The sequence below is a fragment of the Cajanus cajan genome, chromosome 9 (genome assembly GCF_000230855.2).
Source record: "Cajanus cajan strain Asha chromosome 9, NIPB_CcT2T_4, whole genome shotgun sequence".
In the NCBI taxonomy this organism is placed as follows: domain Eukaryota; kingdom Viridiplantae; phylum Streptophyta; class Magnoliopsida; order Fabales; family Fabaceae; genus Cajanus; species Cajanus cajan.
In genome coordinates, this window is record NC_138525.1 from 56,151,930 (window position 1) to 56,175,230 (window position 23,301).

The window sequence follows — 23,301 nt, forward strand, 5'->3', positions numbered from 1 at the left end:
TTAAAAAGGAATGAATGTAATACTTGTTATTTAAGATTACTAACAACACATAATCGGAGCAACAGTAAATAAAAATTAAATGAATAAAATGAACTTGAACTTACGAAGTTAAAAGGTCAAAAGGGATAATAACTAACTCATTAATATTGTTTGTTTAAAATATTTGTGAGTTTATTGTTGTAATATTATTTACTATTTGAATTATGTATTAAAATTTTATTTAAGTATTTTTTTATTTGTTTCAATTTTTTTTAAATGTATTTGTTTTTTAATTTATTAATCCGATAATCATCCAACTTGATGCAATCTATCGTAGTTGGATTGATTTAGGTTGGATTAAAAAAATTGACCAAACTTAACTAAATTGAATTAAGTTGAGTATTAAAATAATTTAAATTCAATTCAATTTATTTACACTCCTTACTGTTAACTAAAAAAATTAACGTAAATTTTAAATTATAAATATATCTTTTTCCTAACATCTTTAATGATTATATAGTTTTCAATAATTTTTAAACATATAAAGGGTGTATGAAAAAAAAAATGGAATAAACTATCATTTTAGTTTCTCATTTTATAAGATATTTTGATAATAGACCCTAATATTTAAAGAAAAAAATAGCAAATAAATTTTCCACTTACATTATTATCTCTAACTTATTATCATTTTAACACTTGGAAAATGTAAACATATATATTATCATTATAGTGCTAAACTTTTTACAACTTTGGATCATTTGGACCACGATAAGGACCAAAATCACTAACAAAACGAAGATGGAAGGATTTATTTATATAGTTTCGAGACAAAATTTAATAGCAGTTACAGAATGAGGGACTAAATGTTAAAATAAATTTTGATGAGTGTAAGGCACATTCTGTCCCTAGTGTCAGAACTCTTCTCTTGTCTAGTTGTCTGATATGAGGTAATGTAATGCGTGGAAAATAAAAATTAAAAAAAAAAAAAAAAGAAAAAAATTGATAGTTTAGTGGAAAAGTGTGATGTTAGGCTCCTTCCCTTAAAATGTGAATCTTCTCGTGAAGTTAGTGAGTTGTCCATGGCTCTGTGAGTTGCAGCCAATCCAGAAGCACACGTGGATCCCATTCATTTCTTCTCAGAAACCACCTTTCTCATAACGCAGACATCATCATGCATGGTCATAATTCATAACAACTCTTTCACATTATCATACAAAGAGATAATAAAAGGTTTCACATCACCATATTCATTCTGACCATGAATACAATTTTTTTATTTATTTTTATTTAAAGTTTAGGCCAATGTCATGTGTATGTGTGCATATAGTTAGAAAAATAGACAAGTGGCAGAAAGTGATGATTTTGCATTCATCAATATGTTAGAAAAATTAAATTTAATAGAGCACAATAAAAATAAATATTTAGATTTATCAATAGAACCAATATCAACAATACAATGAATATTATAAAATTAAAATAGAATAATCAATAACAACTAATTAAATACAAATGCAAAGAGTAAATTAGAATGTTAAATAAAATCTTTCTGTTGTTAAACAAATAATAAATAACTAATTAGATATATTCTAATGCCATATCAAAATATAACAGAATCAGTTATTATTTAACACATATAAATCCCCCCACGTTTTGTGCTAAGAGATTGATCCATACCAATTTCACTCTCTTTCCATACACACACACGCCAACACGCCTCTCTTCAACCACTTCTCATCTTTCCACATTGTGTTTGGATAAAACCAGATCAGATTGTTCGATCTTGGAATTCAATCATCATAGTCCTGTCTCTCTTGTGCTTCTTAACACATTGCCGTTAAATGGAAAAGAAAGTCCTTGATCTCGTATTAGTCCCAAGTGGTCTCCTTGTCATGCTGGCATACCATTTCTGGCTCCTCCACCAAATCATCAAACACCCCACCAAAACAGTCGTTGGTGTCAATGCAATCAATCGACGTTTCTGGGTCCAAGCTATGATGGAGGTATGTAAATCCTCAACTGGGTGTTAAAAAGTTTGGATTTTTTTTTTTCCGGATTCTATCTTTTCAATCATGTTTTTTTAATTGAAAAACTTGATCGATATTTTTAAATTATATATTTTCTTTTCATTTATAAAACTTAACATAAAACCTTATACTTTAAAGAAATGAAATACAGTTTCATTTAGATCATAGCATGATACCTGTGTATCACTTTTAAAGTAATTATTGTAAATATCAGTAATTCTGAAAACAATTTAAGATCAACAGAAGGTGTAAAATAATTGTATGTACTGTGTGTATTCTAATTGAATTCTATGTTTGTGTGTAATAATGTTGATTTGGTTTCATGTGATGTGAAGGACGTGTCCAAAAACGGGGTTCTAGCAGTGCAATCATTGAGGAACAACATAATGGCATCGACCCTTTTGGCTTCGACAGCAATAATGTTAAGTTCCCTAATTGCAGTGTTGATGAGCAGTGGCAATGGGAGGAAAACGGTGGTGTATGAGGTGTTTGGGGACAGGACTGAGCTTGGTTTGTCCATAAAGTTCTTTTCCATATTGGTGTGTTTCTTGTTGGCTTTTCTGCTGAATGTGCAGTCCATAAGGTACTATAGCCATGCAAGCATCCTCATCAACGTGCCCTTCAAGAAAGTCACCCCAAACCTGAGGCACCAAATGCTCACTGCTGAGTATGTGGCCTCCACTGTGAACCGAGGCAGTTACTTCTGGTCCCTTGGCTTGCGTGCCTTCTACTTCTCTTTCCCTCTTTTCATGTGGCTCTTTGGACCCATTCCACTCTTTTTCTCTTCCTTTGCCCTTGTTTTCATGCTATACTTCTTGGATGTCACCTTTGAGTGTGGATGGGCTGGGGTTGCTGATCATGACACTCATAGTGTTGATGATGTCGAACTTGGAAGGCAAAATTAGGACTTATATATAACTACCTTCATTTCTTTCTCATATTTACTATCTAGAACATATAATTACAAATCACTTAATTTGTAAGCGATAACTATAGTATAGTATCCAACGTGACATTAGTCTTTGACTCAATGAACCCAAAAAATTAGTCTCTAACTTTAACAGGTTGGAAGATTAATTTCTCATTTAATGAGTTGGGAGAATTAGTCTCTAATTCGATGAGTTATAGAAGAAAAAGAATTATTAACCTTTGGAGGATTAATGTGTTGATTAGCATGTAGCCAGTAGAATATGTGTAACAATGTCCCCTTCTGATGTATTTGATATTAGAAATGAAGATTCAAGCTCAACTGAAGTTGAATTGGATTTCATGTAAACTTGATTTCAGAGTTTTTAGATGGTTAAAGCTTGTGAAATAAGAATTTTAGTTGGTAATATTTTGTTAGATATAATTGGTGCCAGTCTCTGTATCCGAGAGGAAGAGATTTGTTTTGTTTTGCTGATGTTTTGTTTTTTTCTCTTCCCTTTGCTCTGTTTTATTCACTTGATTGATTGATATATATGTTGTACTAGCACAAACGTATTATACATTTAATTTCATTTGAGAAAATATTCGAGAAATTTGTGTACATAAAAGAAGAATTTGATAGAATCATGCAGTTTTTATAAGGATTCCTTTTATTAATAGTATAAATTATGAAAATATCACTTTAATTTAATTTTTAAAAATTAGAATTTTTTTTAATGAGGACAAGTTTACAATAAAATAATAAAGAAAGCAAGAAACTCCTTTTTCATTTTGACCTATAATTTCACAAAACTCTCATCTCTCTATCGAAGGAAGAAACACAACAAAGAGAAAGATACAAAGGGAAATATTTTGTGAATTTTAAAAATTTAAAACAAGACCATAGAAAAATATTTCAAAAATGTGTATAAAAATAATTGTATATAATATCAAATGAAATATATTTTTCTTGATATTACTAGTATTTTAACATATGTATATTTATTATATATAAATAAAATTTATAATAAATTATATATAGATAAATATTATAATTGAATATATAAGTTATATTTAAAATTACATAAATAAATATTTTTAAATATATAAATTATACTTTTTTATAATAACATATAAATTATATCTTAGATTTATGATAAATAATTTATATTGTAACATAATATTATTTTTATTTGTTGATAAATTATTTCAAATATTGAATTTTAATTTATAAATAATTATGATAAATAAAAATTAAATTAGATAAAAAAAAATTTCTAAAAGTTCTCTCGTCAAAATTAAAAATTCTTAAAAATATATTTTTTTTGTTCGTTCCTAGAGTATCCACCGCCGATAACAGTGATTAATCTCCTTGCTAGTTAGAGGCACCTCAAAGGGTGGGATAGCTGGCCCCAAGATTTAACTTAAAAGTAAGATAGAAGTTGATATTAATATATAGAATTAGATACAAACTTAAAAGTATTTTTTAAAAAATCTCACTATTAAAAATACTTTTTATTTTTTATTTATAAAAAAATCTTAATTTTTTGTAACTTGTATCAAATAAATTTAAGTTAATTTAAAAATTTTCTAAATGTCGTCGAATTTCAATTTTGATGTTTGTGAAGACACCTTAATACAGATGTCTACAATTTAATATGCATAGAACTTTGATATTATCACGTCAATGAGTCAATCTGTGTTTGATTTTCGTTGAAAACTCTCAAAATCAATTTCAGTGGAAAAGACAAAAAATATTACTTCTTAATTTGATTCATTGAAATGTTTTTTTTTTTTTTCTTTCGTTCAATGAAACTCAAAGATAAAACAAATATACCCTAAGTGATTTTCAACTTTTTTTTTATTAAATATAAATTGTATAATGCATTTTGTCCTTTTTCTTTTTGTGATAATTTTGTTTTCAAAACCTAGCAAACTAGTTTATGAAAACTTTGTGATATAGGGTAAGTTATATTTCATGAATAAGATTTTCTAATTTTTTACGTAAGCTATTTCTCGCAAGTTATTTAAGTAATTTCTATCCGTTGTAGAATCACACAAGCGTAAAAATCATACCCATGAACTTTATTTTTAAATTTTGATGCACCACATAAATAAAAAATGACGTGTTTTCATTTTTGTAATTTCTTTCTCAATATTTTTTTTAAAAAATAACTCTTTAATTTATTTTTATTCAATATAATAGAATTTTCATGGCTAATAATAAAAATATCTATAACTCTCCTTAATATATTTTACAAATAAATTATACATAAACTTAAAAACAAGTATCCAATTACCTACCATATTAAAAAAATTGCTAATTTTAAAGACAAACTCAAGTAGAGCTGTAACGATAAATATAACCCAATTTCTATTCTTGATTTTGGGACAATTATGTACTCAATTTTCAATGCATTTTAGCTTTACACGTACAAAGAGAATATTGTGAATGCGAATTGTTCATTACTCCAAAGAAGAGCCAAAGTCAAAATCAAATGTCTCAGAGAATAGCATCTACCCATTGTCCTTTAGCCGTACATGTAGATGTTGTAATATAAACAAAGGTTAAATTTGATGTATTCTTTTCTTTATAAGTTCAAATTTAATTTGAGTATACCACACAAACTTATCATTACAAATCTTGTACTTGCTGTGATTTTTATTTTTTGGTGAAAAATAATTTTAGTGAGATAGTACTCCATAAGAATTACCAAGAGAGAATATATGGCAAAATAAGAAAGTAATTCTCAGTTTCTCTTCTATTTTTAATAAAGAAATTCTCAAAAATAATTTTAACATTACTAAATGTATAATCTGTCACTAGTTTTAGTAGTGGGGAGTTGCAGGTCACGTTGTATAATTTAGAATGATCAACAGTTAAAAAGTTAAAACTATGGTCTATATTGCCTTAAAATATTATTGAAATTTCTCAAGCACTGCCAACAGCTTGAGAATTGAATTGAATTGAATTGAATCTGTGCACGTTTAAATTAGTGGTGTATGTTTGATGTAGAACAAATAAACAATGCCACTATGCAAATTCCATTAGTGATGTGTGATGTAAAGCTGGAATACCTCGTTCTGTGCAATATTTTTTAAGAAGCCAAGTCAAAGCATAATGCAAATTCAAAATAAAATGCTAGTTCTGCTAAAGTCTGATATCACATTTCTTGCAACACACTCATTGGTTCATGGAAAAGTGTGGACCTGACTCGTTAAACAACTTAACCAAAAGCATCTTGAGCTTTGTAGAAGAAAAATAAAAACGGATTATAATCTTACTCTTGGTAAACTAGATTAAGAATAAAGCGATAATATATCTAACTTAACTTTTAAAAAAATTTATAAAGTGAGAATCACTCTTATTTATATATATTATTATGATTTTATTTTTAAATAAGAAATAATTCTCATTTTACAAGTCAATTTTGTAAAATTAAGTTAAATTATGAACTCATTTTTTTAATATTAATTGATGTGAAATCTTCAACACACTCCTTCATGCTAGAAGACTAAAATCTCAAATAGTAAAGACATTTGCGAGTGATTTAATAAAAATCTAATAACGGGTGATCTAATAAACTCACTAATAATTAGTAATTGCCAAGATATAAATTTTGATATCATTTTAAGAAAGTGAATTAAAAACTTAACTCAATGTAGTATAATTAACTTATAAGGTAAAAATTGTTCTCTACTTATATATATTATTATAAGAATAACTATTATAATCTTATTCATAGTTAATATGAATTAAGAGCCAAGATGGAAAAAATAGCAAAAAAATTCAAAGATTTCAACCGGAAAATTATAATTTTAAGTAACATGAAATGCCAATGCCATTGACATGCTAAAACACAAACCTAGCATGTTAGTTCAACAAACGTCCTTCACTTTTCGATTTTCTTTCAACTACCCATTTGTGCTTCATGAGTAAACTTCCACCAAGTTTTGCATTCAACATTGTTGTATTGTTAATTTGATCAGCATTATTTTAAACTAAAGTCAAGTTGGTAATTGTTCTCCAACTAGGCCATTAAAAAAATATTTTTAGACCTCAAATCCAGTTGATGGGTTAACAACAGTAAAGTCGCTATTACATGTGTGTTTAGACACGTTTGAGAAATGTGAAATAATGTTCTTGAATTTAGTTGGGTGAAAAGCTTAAGTGAGTTGAGATATCAGGACTCACCTAAACACTAGAATCACTACATGCATGTCTGGACATGTTTGAGAAGTGTAAAATCGTAAAAGCTATATTGGTTAGTTAGACAAAAAAGTTTTAAAGAGTCTGATAAGGAAATTTCTTCAAAAACACTCATCAAAGAGCAAAATAGAAAGTAAAAATGAAATAATTTTTTTTATAAGCTAAAATTAACTTATGTATAAAAAAATTTGTAAAAAATCTCCCCTATTAAAATTTTCAAAATCTTATTTTTAATTCATGCATAGACTAATAGTAATTTATAGAGAAGCCTATTTTAATTATCTTTTCTATTTTTCTCTTTTAAGAATACTTTGAGAGAAGCTTATCAAAATAAAACTTAATAGAATTGAGTTCTAAGGACTAACCAGAAGTAGGCCATGCCTTGCATTTGAAAGCGATATAAAAAATTGTTAGAAAAAAGTAAAGACATTTTATAATCAAACTTGTGTGTCTGTTAACCACACTCAGAGTCTTTCTACGTCACACCATGCTCCCTTTTCATAAATTGATTTTTAGGGGGGGCATGGAAGGTGTTTTCTTAATTTAAGGAATCCAAGCACATAACAGGAATTCCATTGGTATCTCCTTGAAGAGGGTGCAGGGATATTCCACGCCAATAGTGTCAAGAAGCCTAAAATAGAAAATACAAACAAATTAGCACAATTAAGTAATCATATGACACAGTGTACCAAAAATAAAGGGCATATAACAAATTCTCAAAGGAGGGTTCATTTCTCAATAAAGTAAAAGGAAACAGAGGATACAATACCTAAAACTTTTTGTTTTCTATGAATACCTGTCATTGTTCTTTCCACTAAGCAAGCACCATCAGTTGCCCATATAACTTTCTTTAACTGAATCCCTTATTTTCTTGCATTTTTTTGTCACAGCTTTCATCCATTCTGACAAGGAGACAGAACCATAAAAGGGTGATTTTTCTTTATTTCAACTTGCTAACCGTTTTAGTTGCTTAAATTGCTTTAGAGGTAAATTTATATGCATCATCAAGAAAATTGTACCTTGCACAGTTAGGACGTCAACTATTTGTGTTGCTGATGACATTGTAAAATTCTAGTTCTTGACACACCAGGCTAAATCAAGAAACTGAAGTTTCTGAAAGTCCTCCCCACCTTGGTTTTATCTCACGTCATATCATATGATAGCAGATTCAATGCACATTTTCCCCTTTCAAGGCATACAAATAAAAAAGTTAAAAAGATATTTTGAAGTGCTATAGGATAAGGGGTGTTAGAGATTTAATATAAAATCATTCACATGTTGTCACCTATCAGCTTAATCTTTTGGGGATAGTTGGTCCATGACAGCAAAATCTCTATAGCCAAATGGTCTAGCGTTCCATCCTAACTGCTTTATTCTTCTAATAAAAAAAAAGTTTAAATATGCTTTTGATCCATGTAGTTTCACGAATGTGTAACTTTGGTCTCCCAAAATTTTTTATTGCAAATTTGGTTCCTTAACCTTCAAAATTAAGTAATGTTTATCTACCATTAACATGTTATCCAAATTTAAACAAAAAATGTTAACATGTCTATGAATGACATTACCGAATAGTTACTTAATTTTTATGTAACAAATAACATTGCTTTTTTACTACAAATATGTTAAGTTTATTTTTTATTTCAATTAAAATTTATAATCTATTAACATAATTTTATTTTTAATTTTTAATACTTCTGTTTTTTTACGTGACTAACTAGAAATAGTATCACTCATGGACACTTATTAACATTTTTATGACTAACTAGAAATAGTATCACTCATGGACTCTTATTAACATTTTTTTATTTAGTTTTGAATCATGTGTTAATGGTAGAGCAACGTTAATTAATTTAAAAAGGCTAGACTACAATTTTAGTTCCTCTATAATGCTTAATCTGCAATTTTAGTCCCTTAATTTTATAAAAAAAATCTATAATTTTAGCTTTTTTGTCGAATATTCATTCACTAATTGTTAAAATTGTAACGTTGGATATAACTTTACATCAAGTAGATGGCATGAATATGATAATTAATATTTAATAATATTTAAACTAAGTTACAACTTTAATTTCTACTTTACCACTATTATGAGATAAAAATATGAACTAAAAGTAAAATTTAACCCAACATTATTAAATATTAATTTTTATGCCCTTTACTTAATTTTATATCATAACCAACATTACTAAATATTTAGTAAGAGGACCAAAATTGTAAATTTTATAAGATTGGTGAATTAAAAATGTGTAATTAAAAATAGATGAATCAAAATTGTGAATTGAAAATTATAGGGAGACCAAAAGTGTAATTTAGCAATTTAAAAACTAAGGAGATCAATTTTACCACTATTATGAGATAAAAATATGAACTAAAAGTAAAATTTAACCCAACATTATTAAATATTAATTTTTATGCCCTTTACTTAATTTTATATCATAACCAACATTACTAAATATTTAGTAAGAGGACCAAAATTGTAAATTTTATAAGATTGGTGAATTAATGTGTAATTAAAAATAGATGAATCAAAATTGTGAATTAAAAATTATAGGGAGACCAAAAGTGTAATTTAGCAATTTAAAAACTAAGGAGATCAAATTTATAACAAAAAATTTTGAGAGACTAAAATTGCATATTCATGAAACTATATAGACTAAAAGAGGATTTAAGCAAAAAAAAAAAAAAAAAAGAGTTAAATTTTAGTACAAGATAGGCGGGTTTGTGCATTATCCATAGTTAAGACCTTGTTTGGATACATTTCTCCATACTTAAAAGAGAAGAAAATAAAAAGAAAAAATAAAATTAGTTTCTCCTATAAACTAAAATTAGCTTCTCTAAAGGCTGATTTTAACTTATACATAAACTAATTTTAATTTTTGGAAAAAAAAAAAATTTCTTTTGTATCATCTTCTTTATTAGTGCTTATGGAAATACTTATTCAACCAAGGCCTTAATCCCAAAGGGCTCTTACAACGTTAGAGATGCAATATTAAACTATTCATGTTTCTTCACTTAACAACTTGAGCATTTGGGATTGTTAGTTCATCGAGGGATGGAGGAAGGACCGTCTACAATTAGGGGCACAATACAATGCACTAGTTTCTAAAAACAAAAATTATAAAAAATCAATTTTAATTCTTGAATCTTAATGCTTCCCAGTTTCCATGAAAATATGGATCTTCAGGTGGTGCAGGGTATTATTATGTTCTGCAGTTAGAAAGGCACAACATATGATCTTGTACACAAAGAAAAAACTTACTCATTTATGACCATGGCCATGATTTTCCGCTTCTACGATCTTTGAATGTCAGTTAGTTTCAGCTTCAACTTCATGTTTCCAGCTTGAACTACAATTTCTCCTTTGGATGAATCCACTTTTAAAACAGTCACCTTTCTCCCAAGGGAAGAGACATGTACCATATCACCAACCTTGGGAGGCTCAGACTTACCTGCAACTTCAATAAGGTGAATGACAACTGCATCAGTATTCCAATGATACTCCTCATTATAAGACTAGACAGCACTACTTTAGTGTGTACTATCACCAGATAAAAATAAATTAGAGTTGTACACTTAATTAAGATGCAACGAGTTAAACAAGGAAGCATATTATCTCATCACAATTCAGTTTCCTTTTATTTCCCTCATTATATTTGCATCTACCTGATCTTGATTGATTAAAAACTTTTCTAGCAGATGCACTTTTATCAGTAATAGTAGGTTCTTTGTTATCTGCAGCAGTTTGGCTTTTGTTGGTTGCTGATGAATCAGAGCTCCTAGAGGGTTCTTTATTGTTCTGTGAAGTCTGCTTAGTTGATACATCCAATTCCCTCACTTTCTTGTGAAGGATGGATCTTGCCATTGCTGCAGCCTCAGATACATCTCTCATCTTCTTAAATCTTAGATTAGTACTATGTTCCATGATCTTCCTTCTGGTGTTCAATAGACTATTGTAAAGTTCTCTGGAATGCCTACAATTACAAACACAAGAAAAATTATAAAAAAAAAATCGCAATTAAAAATTTACAAATGCTACAAAGGTATGGCGGATCCTGTTAATGATTATCTGCAAGAATTAATTATTACCAGCCAAGAAACAGGAGAACCGTAGTACCCAGTGGCATGAGACAAATAAGAAAATTAAGCCAATTATATGGAATTTTCGCCCAATTAGTAATCATTCTATAAGTAATGGGAAGATGATATTAACATTTTGTTCCCCCATCCTCATTCTTGCAATCTAGTTATACCCTTACAAGAATCTGAATAATTTTATTTGGATTATGTTTTCAAAATAAAATTTATTCATAGACTCTTGTATTTATTAATAATCATTACTTTGTCACTAAATATATGGTTGTTTCAATGCTCTCATAAGTGAATCCCCCTAGTTAAACAAGGTATCCGTTGCATAGAAGAGAACACGGCTTAACAAAATTTAGAGGTGGTCAGTCTAACACAAAATACTATCCAATTACTAAAACAGGGACCGAAGCCTTGTTACAGGTATTGAGCATACTGATAACAACTAAAGAGAGTAAAATAACTATCTGGAATAAAAAGCAAGATATGAATATGATTACATGATCCATTTCTCCTTGAATGCATTAACAATCGAATGAACTTGCTCCATTATCTGTTAGATATATAAATAAGTGCCTATGATACATAATGAACTCTCCTTAAATTGTACGTGAAATGCAAATATCTGGGGGAATAAAGTATGCAATGAATTTAAATTTTTTAAAGCAGAGTCTCACATCAGATAATGACGTGCTTCATCCAATAGCTCTTGGTAATCTTGTTTTAACCTTTCCATATCAGTGATTACCTACATGAAAAAATAAACTATGATGAAACAACTAAAATTTTGTAATACACTGAGAAGAATTAGATTTGATTATTAGGCGGAAAATATATGGAGACACAGAGCCCTGTATAATTCTAACTTTTATCTGATATCTCCCAGAAAAACTACCACAAATGTATTACTTGTCAATTTATATATTTAAAATACCCACTTTAGCATCAAGTTCAAGGCATAAAATCAATGGTCTATTCATTGCTTAAAGTTTAAAACAATAATATAAATATAAATAATGTTCTGAGGACATGATACACCACCATTAACAAATAATAAATACAGTGAAGATAATTACAAAATACACATACCTCATCTATCTCTGCACTAGCAGAACCATATAACTTACGAGCATTATCAACAACATCAGATGGCAGTCCCAACCTCTCGGCTATATTTATTGCATTTGAGCGCCCTACAATTAAAATCTATTTTCGAGTTATATGCGTTAAGTGTCTACCACATATGACTATCATTTAAAATAATCCATGAAATATGCAATATCCTGTTAAGATTTGGTCCATCAGCTAGTTTGGTCCAGCCTCTCAAATCATTAGTATAAAAACCGACCATTGAACTACTGAACTAGGTGCAAACCATCCTGAATTTTACAAAGTGGTCATCATTTAATTGATGAGCAATTAAAGCTTAGTTTAAAAACCATCTATAGAATCAGTGAACAAGATGCAAGTCATTCTGAACTGTATGAACCACTCGTGGTTTACTTGATGACCACTTCAAGCTTTATTTCAACAAAAACACTACATTTCTTTCATTGAGCATTGAACCTTGGTGTTTAAGGATTGAAGGTTTTGACTTTTGACCATGTTTTTTTACCATTGCTCAACTAACAATAGTTATTTTCTTTTCAATTTTTTTTATAATATTACAACCTAAAGTGTATTTAAAATTATTGTGTTTTTTTACTAATGATATTTACAGGGACGGAGCCAGGATTTCAATACTGGGGGCCGAGAATAAATAATATATAATTTATAATAAATGAAAATTAAAGTATCAAAAGCATATAAAAAAAAATATAAAAAAAAATTAAAATTGTTAGGGGGGCCGTGGCACCCGTAGGTCCCCCCTTGGCTCCGTCCTTGGATATTTACTTAAGTCACATTTATTTTTTCAATTCAACTTAACTATTTTTTTTTCTTGTAACTTGTAACACGTATGAGATGATCCTTTTCAAGTTAATTTAAAATCAAACCTAACTTGATTTCTTATGAATTCACGTTAGTTTATTGCTTAATAAATTACATTATAAAAAATATATATCTAATTATCATTGGTTTTGAGGTGAAGCTTTGGTGTATCAATAAGATTGCTGCCTTATATGACTTGAAGATCATGGGTTCAATAACAGAAACAATCTCTTCACTTGAAAGGGTAAGACTGAGTGTATCTACTCTTCCTTGACTCCAGTAGGTAGGAAACCCATGCAATTGGTCACCGTTTTGGAGTGTTGTTTAGCGTTTGAAAAGTGCTAAATGGACAATCACACGTTCTAATGCACAAAATGTAGAAGTAAACCTTTTGTCTCATTGGACTGAACATAGGTTACATTAAACATAACTCTTTCACAAACGCACCCTTAATCATCATTAGTTTGACCACAGCTCATTTACATTTGAATTAGGAACTAGTGCCTCATGATTACAATGACCAGTTCAGTTTAGTTTTGATAACATTGCCATAGAAGCCCTTCCCCTTCCCCTAATTCATATCCCAACAATAAATTTATACTTGTTAGGTAAGAGAAAAAAAGAAAAGAAAAAGATGATAACTGTCACGATCTACGTATCATGACTACATCTTTTAAGAAAATATTGCAATAAAAAAATTATAGAAAACAAATGGCACCTTCTTATGGTATGCTATGCAGTGACAGAACCCTTTATTTTATTTGAGTTAGAAAGACTACCGTTAGCAATGAAAAAAAGTAATTGTATAATTCTGTGCGCATATGATATCCTTAGCCATCAATTTTTTTATTTATAAAAAAAGTGCTTTCTAGGCTTAACCCTTCATACTCAACCGTCTTTTTGGGATTGTAATATTCAAAGGTTTATCTCTAGCTTTTAGATGCTTCAGATGAGCACAAATACACACAAAGGAAGGAGACAAATCAAACATAAAGCAGAGTATTTAAACGCAATCAAAAAAGGCATCAACAAACTTGTATTCATTTTTACTATTCATGAAGCAAGAGTGCTTACCAGGTACACCCCAAAGAATCTTGTAAGTTGGCTTCAAATTCACTTCATCAAACTCCATACATGCATTTTCGAAGGCCTCATTACTGCTCATGAATAAATCGCAGAAATGTTAAAGCAAAACTAGAGGCTAAAGTTTAATACTTTTCGTGAAAACATACAAGTGAAAAGGATAATATATTTTACTATTTTAAATGTTTTAAAGGAAAATATACATAGAAAACAAACATCAGAACAACAGATTTAATTTAGTATTGATCCATTTGTACAAAAGTTTCAAATTATCAGAGAACTATAATGGTGCCACTTGTTTAAAAACAAATAAAAACTTTTATTACTAGTGACCTTAGTAACTTTAATGATGCGAAATTTCTTATTTGTTGATAGTATAAAAGTTGCAGTGACAATTGATCAAATTTAAATAACAATAATAATAATAATAACAACAACAATAACGATTATTATTATTATTATTATTATTACTACTATTATTATTATTATTATTATTATTATAGTTTTAGAGAAAATAATTTATTTCTCACTGTTCTAAAAAAATAACAGTACTTACTACATAGGGTATTTATGCAGAACTGAATGACTAGTTCAGCCACAAAAATGGAAATAAACTGGAAAACAGATCTCATTAAATAAGGAAATAAATGCACAAAGGTATAAAACTTTCTAAACATATCTGAATTGATGTGATTCATATTTATTTCTCCTAAAATAGCTCCTACAAATCTGGACAGATTCCTCTACCAAATTCAACATCCTCCCTCGAGTTGGGCATGAGCTGGTGCATATATATATATATATATATATATATATATATATATATATATATATATATATATATTTTTGTGTGTGTCATGACCAACTTGCTCATAAGAAGTATATACTTCATTTGAGAACCCCTTTGGTGAGGATATCAATCACTTGCTGTGCAGTGGGAACAAATGGCATACAAAAAACTCCATCAATCTTGTTTTAGATAAAGTGTCTATCAATTTCCACATGTTTAGTATGCTCATGTTGTACTAGATTTTGTGGTATACTTATGCCTTATTGTCACAACAATTATAGTTTCAACGGTAGACCAACAGGGATTCCCAACTCAAGAATTCTTTTAAGCCATAACATTTTGCAAACTCCTTGAACCATAGCTCTATTTTCGACTTCAACACTATTCCTTGCCACAACATTTTGTTTTTGCTAAGCAATGTTACTAAGTTACCTCTAAACAAATGATGTAGACCTCTTATCCTTGAGTGATCTTGCAATATCAACGTAGGTCTCCATGGTCTATATTTACATTATTACTATATTTTCATTATTTCCAACATATACTAACAGAAAACACCTAATCCTAATTAAAAAAGGACAGAGATCAGAAAATATAAAAGAAATATGGAAACTATTCTTTAAAAAAAATATAACTCAATATTGGGAGATAGTATGGAAACCGTATGGGTTATGGGGGATGGAGTACCTAATGTAGTGTAAGCTATCAAACAACTATTGGCAGTTAGTTTCACAATATATATTTGAAATTTTATTAAACATTACCAACAATAAATAGCTATTTGACAACTCGGCTTAGGTATTTGTACCCTTAAAAAAATGGGTTCATGGTAGTTAGACTATAAATGAATCTTTCTAATAGTTTTCAAATCAATTGCTTAATATTTTTTTTTCTTTTGTTTATCTTTTCTTCTATTTTACAAGAGAATATATTGTAACCAAGTACATCCAAAATCAAAGTTTTGTCTTCATCTGTATTGACTACCTATATTTTAGGGTTTTCAATTCACCATGATGAGTTGTAGCCATAGTCAACAAACAACTGTCTTGAGCAAAAGATTCCAATAACGACATTCCTAGTGCTGCTCCTTCAAGGGGGTTTGTTCCTGCACCAACCTAACAATTGCAAACAAAGTACTATCCATCACACATATATGGCATTACGTATTCGAACTTTTAATTAAACTAATAAAATACATGCCTCATCTAGTAGCACTAGTGACTGGCTTGTTGACAGTAATTTAATATTCTGCAAGATAAAGTTAAAAAGTGAAACAAGAATTTCTGTTATATTTTAAAAATAATGAAGGGAAATTATGTCACTCTGAACTGTAACCTGAAAATAAAATCAACATTTAAAATGTACAAATAAAACCAAACTGAAATTTTTGTAAATCACTCAATTTCATCATATCTCTATTATGCATCGAGGTATGAAATATATAGAAAGCAACAATAGAAATTGAATAACTGAATGAAGGAGTCTTCAGCATTTAAGTATTACACAATCAAAACATTATTCCTTACACTTATCTGTTTCAAGTGGCCAGAGAATGTGGACAAAGATTGTGATAAGGACTGCTCATCACCAATGTCAGCAAAAACAGAATCAAACCAAGGAATTTGTGCAGATTCAGAAGCAAGAACATAGAGACCTGCAACATTTATTCAGAGCATAAAAAATTCAAGTATTTAAACAGAGTAAACAGAAAAATTATTTGAAGCAAACATATGGCTTCACTAATCAATCCTACCAAGCTTATTGATGAATAATAATGGTGGATTAAGAAATGAAATGAAGATTCATTTGTCATGAATAAGTTGGTATGAAGAAGCGTGTTGGGTAAAATTAGATCACAGTTAAACAAAAAATATTGTCCAAGTTTGGAGAAGATGTAACAGGACAATTCATGTCCAGCACCCAATGGTAAATACCAAGAAGCTCTCAGTAATACAAGTTTAAAATAAATGAATTTTTACTTGACAAAATACAACAATGGTTTTATTTGTGTGCATGTAATAATGCTAAACATTGAGAGAAAAGAGGGGGACCCGGGGTGTAAAACAATGAAAACACCTGATTTTGCCATCATAGCTGCCAATCCTACAGTCTTCAAACATATGGTTTTACCGCCAGTATTAGGGCCAGTTATAACTATAACACGGGTTTTCTGACATACCAAAAAATCAACTGGTACTGGCTGGCCATTGTCCAGTGCGGCATCCTGATAACCAGAAGTGCTTTATCATGAATGATAATCAAAAGCAAGATAAGCAGTTGACAAGAAAAATCCAGCATTTGATACACAGCAAAAAATTTTATGTCTGAAAATCATAAATCCTGGAATCTCAATTCCTAGGAATCCTAAAAATCTGTTGGTTGGTTGTTTCTGGAAATGTTTATAAATGTTACTTGAGAATCAAATATTTTTACTACACTAAATAAGCAAATAAAGGCAATATGTCGTTTTTACCACATTAAAACTTTATTTTTATCTTTGGAAAGTTAGTTTTCCACCTCCCTAAATAACAAACCAAACGCAGGAAACTAACATTCCTCGACATCAGATTCTCGAAAAAGGAAAAATTTCCCGTGTAGCAAACATAAGATCATAAACTCAAATGTCTAGAAAAATAAATAAAATAAAGATATAGAGCGTCTTCAATGAAAGAAGTAAGAACCCTAACCCAACTTCCTAATCCTCAAGTTATGGTTCTCCTAATCTCCTGTTTATGATCTATTCTTTTGTCTAGTTTTTTCCTGATGATTTTCCATGGGAAGAAAATAAAAGGCAAAAGGAAGTAATTAATCATTACAAGCAACAATCTGGAGATCTTGTTCTTTAAGCATCTCTTCATTGAAAAGGGGGTATTACTGACAATCAACACAGAATCCTTTTTATCAAATATTCACAAGAACCCCAACCCAGGAATAGCAACCACTCGCCACTCCCCCATCCATCCCCCAAATACAGAGGAAAATAAGGGTTCAAATTAATAGTGAAGATAAGAGTAGTTTTGTGTTGTTCACAATAATGACATTTAATGTGCTTAGGAAACAGTTTTTTCATGTACCTCATGTTTAAATGCATTTAGTGTTGATAGGAGTTGCTTAATCCTAGAGAATAGTCTTCACTAACTCTATCAACAAGAATCTATATATATGAATGACATGCAGAACCTATGCACTGCATTCTTTTGAATTAGAGAGACATTTTATTCTCTAAAATATCTAGATTGTTTTCTCTTTATCTCCTCTTCCTCCCCCTTTAAATTCAACATGTATCATCTGTAACTAAACTGAAGTAGCAAGATTGACGACCTTTTTGGCCTTCCTCAAATTCTCCCTATGCCTCTGGAGCAATAAAGGATGATAAGCTTTTAGAAGATACAACTTCCATTCCCTTTTGCTGGGTAATGGTTCATAGGAATCTTCATTCCTTGGTAAGAAGGCTTCTGCAGTAGAAGAGCTACTCCTATCTGGCAGAAATATATGAGGACTTGACCCTCCAAATGTAAGACCGTAAGTAGCACGAGCATTAATCTGCATAATAGGGACCACATTAATGACTATTTTGCACAGTAATCAATATTATAAATATATACTGTTAACTGAGTCACCTACCAAAGCAACTAAGTAGGTTACCATAGGGGCACTAAATCCCAAGTTTACAGTTACACCAATACCATGGTTTGTGTCTTACATGGTAGAAAAAAATCATTTTAAGGGTAATTATATGTGTAGTCAATTCTGTTTTACCTCTTGGTGCTAGATGCAATAAAAAGTGGACCAGGTGCATAAATTTTGTTCAAATTCAATATAGATATTACCTGCCAAATATTGTAATATACTTGCTGAATTTAACCATGTTTACCAACTTAACTTATTTATTCAAGTGATTTAAAAAATGTAACCACTAACCAGGGAAAGGAAAACAGCAATCCAGAGCCTTCGTAGGAGACTCTTGCCTTTGACTTATATTGCCATGATTTAATGTAGTTGGGAATTTATTTAATTAACCAATGAAACCATTTTTCAATTTTACAGAGCTTCAGCTGGTTTTCTCTGTTGATTAAACTACAACTCTTAATAAAAAATTGTGAACGAGATTTTATTCACAAAAATGAAAATTGAAAAACAAACAAACTCTCAAGGAGGAGATGACCATTAAAAGGATAACCATTAAGCAAATCTCGCAAGTGAACAAGTACAGAGGGAAGAATGCAGATAGAGGAAAAAAGAAATGGTGATCCACTTCTCTTCAAAAACATTACAGGATATTTACCACATCTAGTTGAACCAAACTGTTCAATATCTTTTCTACATCATCAAGGTCCAGTTGCATCTGCATACAAATTATGACATCATAAGAGAAGAAAAGAAAAGAACATGACCAAAAGAATCTTTATCAGATTATGTTTATAACCTTCTTGGTTAATGTCAAAAGCACATCTGCTTCAGCTTTTGCCACCAAACTTTTTGCTCGCTGCAACTCATCATTTAAAGGAACAGCAGAAAGTGGCTCTATAGTACTTTCAACTCCTGATCCACTGCCAACAAATACTATCTTTAAGGAATGGAATTTTATGCCTACCTACTAGATTTATTGACAAACATGATTTCATGAACAAAGAATAACAAAGCTATATTAACAAATTCTAAGCACCTGGATAATAGTAGACCCTTGAAACTCGTCTTCTGTCCAGAATCTACTCTTACACACCACCTGCCATTGACGTTATTCACTTCCTGTTCAAATTATTACAAACTCAATAGAGAAAGAAACATGCAAGTGGAAAAGAAATACATTTAAAGTCTAGCAAATCTTACGAGGATTGATGTTTCACTCTTTTCACTCCTGATTATGCTCTCTATTAACTGTTGTACCTGAACATAGGAAACAAATCATCCTAAATAACGGAATGTATAGAATGAACTCTTTTAAATTAAAATAACAACTTATATAGCATGTCTGACCAAATAGATGACCAGGGGAACAACCTACTGAGTCAAAATATAAGTCAGAGAAGATTTACTAATATAACATCTTACATACTTAGTGGATGAAAGAATCAATTGCAAAATATTAATTATAATAATAATAATTGTTGGAGATCCTACATTGACTAGTGATATGACCAAAATAAAGTATATAAGTGAGAACAATTCTCACCTTACAAGTCAGTTTTATAAAATTGAATTAGACCCACGATCCACTTTTATAAGAATAATAATAAATAAAACTTTGTATTACTCCTTCACACATTGAGGGAGGTTTTGGTGGGGTATGAAAATAGAGGACAAGCATGTGTAATTTCAAATAAATTCAAGTGACATGGTCGTGGGGATAATTATCAGTTTATCACAAACACACAAAAAAAAAAAAAAAAAAAAAAACAAAACAAAAACTGCTGATGGAAGTTAAAGAATATAGACAAGTGGTTACTTCAATAATTAAAAACCTAAGACAGACAAAATAAAACTGGGGTTTTGCCCAATCCTCAGGTAGATTGTTGTCAGCACATGCCACAACTTCTGTGACTGAATCCTAATCTCAAGAGATTCCTTTAGAATACTCATGAAAGGTGTGAATAATGTTAATGAGATAGCCAAGAATATAAATTTTCTATTTCTGTGTCAAACTTTCAAATGAAATTTACTAGATTGGTGTAAACTAAAGTAAAATAAACAGGAGTTACCTTTCTCTCAATCACTTGCACTTGTTGGCGTGACTGTTTAAGGGCTGGACTCTATAACGAAGAATGTAAGTTTATGTTATACATTTGTTTGTAAAAAGAGAACAAGAAACAACCGACAGTCAGCTGTATGGCACCATGTAAGACAAGATGCATCTCTGAATTATTCTCTCTCACTGAATGCTATGTACTGAAGAATGCTAAGAAAATTTAAGATACAACACATGACATCTCAAACCAAATAAAATGGGTAGCCGATCACTGTCACAATATGCAGAGATAGAAAAAATGAAACTTGAATGAGATATAAAACAAACCGCAGAGTCCTTAATAGATCCATCTTCATCAACAACTTGCTCTATTGCTTTAATTAAAGAACGATTGACAACTAATTCCATTATCTGCAAGCATGTTTGGGTGGGTAAAAATACCAGAAAAATAGTAACATTAATTATATGAAATGACACATTCAAAATCTTATTTCACCATTTACCACTTCTGTAAGAGGCATGAAACGACTATACCAATCTTTGTCTTCCTTAATTGCAGCCTTGAGATCACCCTGCAAGGTCTCAGCACACTGCAGAAGAGCCACAACAGCCCGTGCCTCGTAGCCACTCACTGGTATACTTCTCCGGGCATGTTGAATGGCATTTTTTACCTACAAAAACCTGGAATCAACAATTTGGAAGGAAAGAAAGCAGAAACATAAAAAACTGTCTTGTGATCAATTGTCTGATCATATTATTAATTATTATAAGAAGAACCAGTTTTTGCACACTGATTACTCACCAGCATAGCATCAAGGTGCCCCAAGTGCAATCTGAAAGAGCCATGCTTGCGCATTTCGACAGCAGCATTAGTTTCCTCAAGAAGTGCAAGACTTTCCTCAAAAGTTTGATTCAGATACCATAGCTGGTCCTGCGACATGAACACCCGACAACATAACATGAAATAAGACCATGTTTACATATCTAACAGTGAGTGGAATGCAATTGAATAATGGAGTAAAATACAATACAGTCATAATCTCATTATTTAGATATTTTAATAATAAATCTGAAAAAGGACTGGTTTTGGGCCTATTTGTTTTCCACCAGGAATAAATTTCTCACACGCGCACACATTGTTACTGAGGTTAGTTTAAACTCATTTCAAATGCATAATCAATTTTAACGAAATCAATTCTACCCAACTTTCAGTGTTTGATTTCACATTGAGTCATCCAAAATCATTTGAAATACCAGTTAACATGATTTTAGGTAAATGCTCACATGTTTATCCCACCTTTGAAGAAATCATTATGGATTTAGAACTGATTTCGAGTTAAAACAACTTTATATAGCTTATGCATTTGATTAAAAAAAACTTATACCGAGTTTTTCTATTAACTTACTTTTAGGATAAAAACACCCAAACATAAACAGCTTCACTCCAAAATCAAATTTTGCAAAATCAACTTCATTCTAAATCAATTTTGCGAATTCTCATCCAAATACACAAAAATTAAATGATCACTTGGTCTTAAACTCCAACCAATCAAATGGGACTCAATAAGATACATTCTATGACAATTCTATTCTATGTCATCTTATCTTACTTTAAACAATCTAATCAATCACAATATCATTTCATTCAATTTTATAAATTTCAATGGACCCAACCAAACATAGCGAGAAAAGGCAAAAAAAAAGGGACCTTGAGAGCTTGACGGCCCAAGGAAGTGGTGGCAAAGGAAGCGACCAAATCGCAAAGCTTGTCCCATTCGAGCACTCTGAGGCTGTCATGGCGAATGGAAGCATACACCCTTTGACTATGTCTGCGTCTCTGCTTCCATTTGTTAATGCTAATAACGGGGAAGACAGGTATGGTTATGGCGAAAGATAACATTTTTATGCCATGGGACTCTCTTCTAACAATTGGGTTCTAAAATTTGCAGAGTGTTTTTGCTGATATGAGGAGCAGAGGAAGCAACACCACAACAGTTGGAGCAGGATTACAATAGCAGTGGTTGGTTAACGTAACCAGCTTTGGGAATCAAATATAACACCCAAAAAAAACAGGATAGGATAATATTATTTATAAATAAATAAAAAACTAATCTATCATTTTTTTATAATTAGGATTTTTTGAGGAAAAAAAATGACAAAAGAGAGGAAAAGGTTTTAATTTCCTAATTTTGTTACTTTTGGATCAAGGAAAAAACAAATGAGAAGAAAGAAAAAGAGAATGATATTTAGGGAGAAAAAAAATATAATTTTTATGGATAATTACACAATAAGAATATGAATCTTAAATCTAGAGGTTAAAATTAATGGACCACAATAAATTATATAAAAAGGTTGATGATCTTTACTTCAGTCTCCACTGACAAGTTGACACACAGTTTCTTAAAGGGTTTGCTCTAATGCATTGCATGTGTCACCGTATTTCATTTCTTTTAGAAGTTTCCATTACCACTTAATTTTTCAGTTCAACTAGTGCTGTAGCTTCACTTCACATATACGTTCAAATCTTTGTTAAGTATAGTGTGTCTTGCACCTTGTTATAATGTGCTTGTTTGTTTCTTTCTTTAGATGGTGAAAATGAATGAGACGGAGA

General features: G+C 30.3%; 2 protein-coding genes across 4 annotated transcripts; one reads left to right on the forward strand and one right to left on the reverse strand.

Moving 5' to 3' along the window:
- Window positions 1-1,619: 1,619 nt before the first annotated feature.
- Window positions 1,620-3,354, forward strand: LOC109794995 (TRP-like ion channel protein (Protein of unknown function, DUF599)). Its single transcript, XM_083063940.1, has 2 exons — window positions 1,620-1,979; window positions 2,339-3,354. The coding sequence occupies exons 1-2, from the start codon at window positions 1,818-1,820 to the stop codon at window positions 2,906-2,908; spliced, it is 732 nt and encodes a 243-aa protein (XP_082920066.1). The 5' UTR covers window positions 1,620-1,817; the 3' UTR covers window positions 2,909-3,354.
- A 4,116-nt stretch (window positions 3,355-7,470) lies between these two features.
- On the reverse strand, window positions 7,471-22,736 carry LOC109795400 (DNA mismatch repair protein MutS, type 2). Of its 3 annotated transcripts, none has more exons than XM_020354892.3 (22): window positions 22,399-22,736; window positions 21,493-21,621; window positions 21,194-21,361; window positions 21,018-21,101; window positions 20,704-20,754; window positions 19,835-19,891; window positions 19,671-19,753; window positions 19,431-19,554; window positions 19,290-19,349; window positions 18,326-18,547; window positions 17,081-17,228; window positions 16,531-16,658; window positions 16,205-16,252; window positions 15,989-16,119; window positions 14,206-14,288; window positions 12,292-12,395; window positions 11,880-11,950; window positions 10,783-11,090; window positions 10,379-10,568; window positions 8,139-8,304; window positions 7,916-8,021; window positions 7,471-7,750 (listed from the first exon to the last, which is right to left on the reverse strand). In XM_020354892.3, the coding sequence occupies exons 1-19, from the start codon at window positions 22,588-22,590 to the stop codon at window positions 10,411-10,413; spliced, it is 2,349 nt and encodes a 782-aa protein (XP_020210481.2). In that variant the 5' UTR covers window positions 22,591-22,736; the 3' UTR covers window positions 7,471-7,750; window positions 7,916-8,021; window positions 8,139-8,304; window positions 10,379-10,410. The 3 variants fall into 3 exon arrangements, with proteins under 3 accessions (XP_020210481.2, XP_020210479.2, XP_082919645.1); XM_020354890.3 differs by having other exon boundaries at window positions 10,379-10,574; window positions 22,399-22,735; XM_083063519.1 differs by lacking the exon at window positions 22,399-22,736 and having other exon boundaries at window positions 10,379-10,574; window positions 21,194-21,371; window positions 21,493-21,623.
- Window positions 22,737-23,301: the final 565 nt, after the last annotated feature.

Coding starts and splice junctions, on each gene's coding strand:
- LOC109794995 (XM_083063940.1), top strand. CDS start 1,818: ATGGAAAAGAAAGTCCTTGATCTCGTATTAGTCCCAAGTGGTCTCCTT. Junction 1,980..2,338: donor GGGTCCAAGCTATGATGGAG/GTATGTAAATCC, acceptor TGTGATGTGAAG/GACGTGTCCAAAAACGGGGT.
- LOC109795400 (XM_020354890.3), bottom strand. CDS start 22,590: ATGTTATCTTTCGCCATAACCATACCTGTCTTCCCCGTTATTAGCATT. Junction 21,362..21,492: donor GGCACCTTGATGCTATGCTG/GTGAGTAATCAG, acceptor AGGTTTTTGTAG/GTAAAAAATGCCATTCAACA. Junction 11,091..11,879: donor GAAGCACGTCATTATCTGAT/GTGAGACTCTGC, acceptor TTGTAATTGTAG/GCATTCCAGAGAACTTTACA.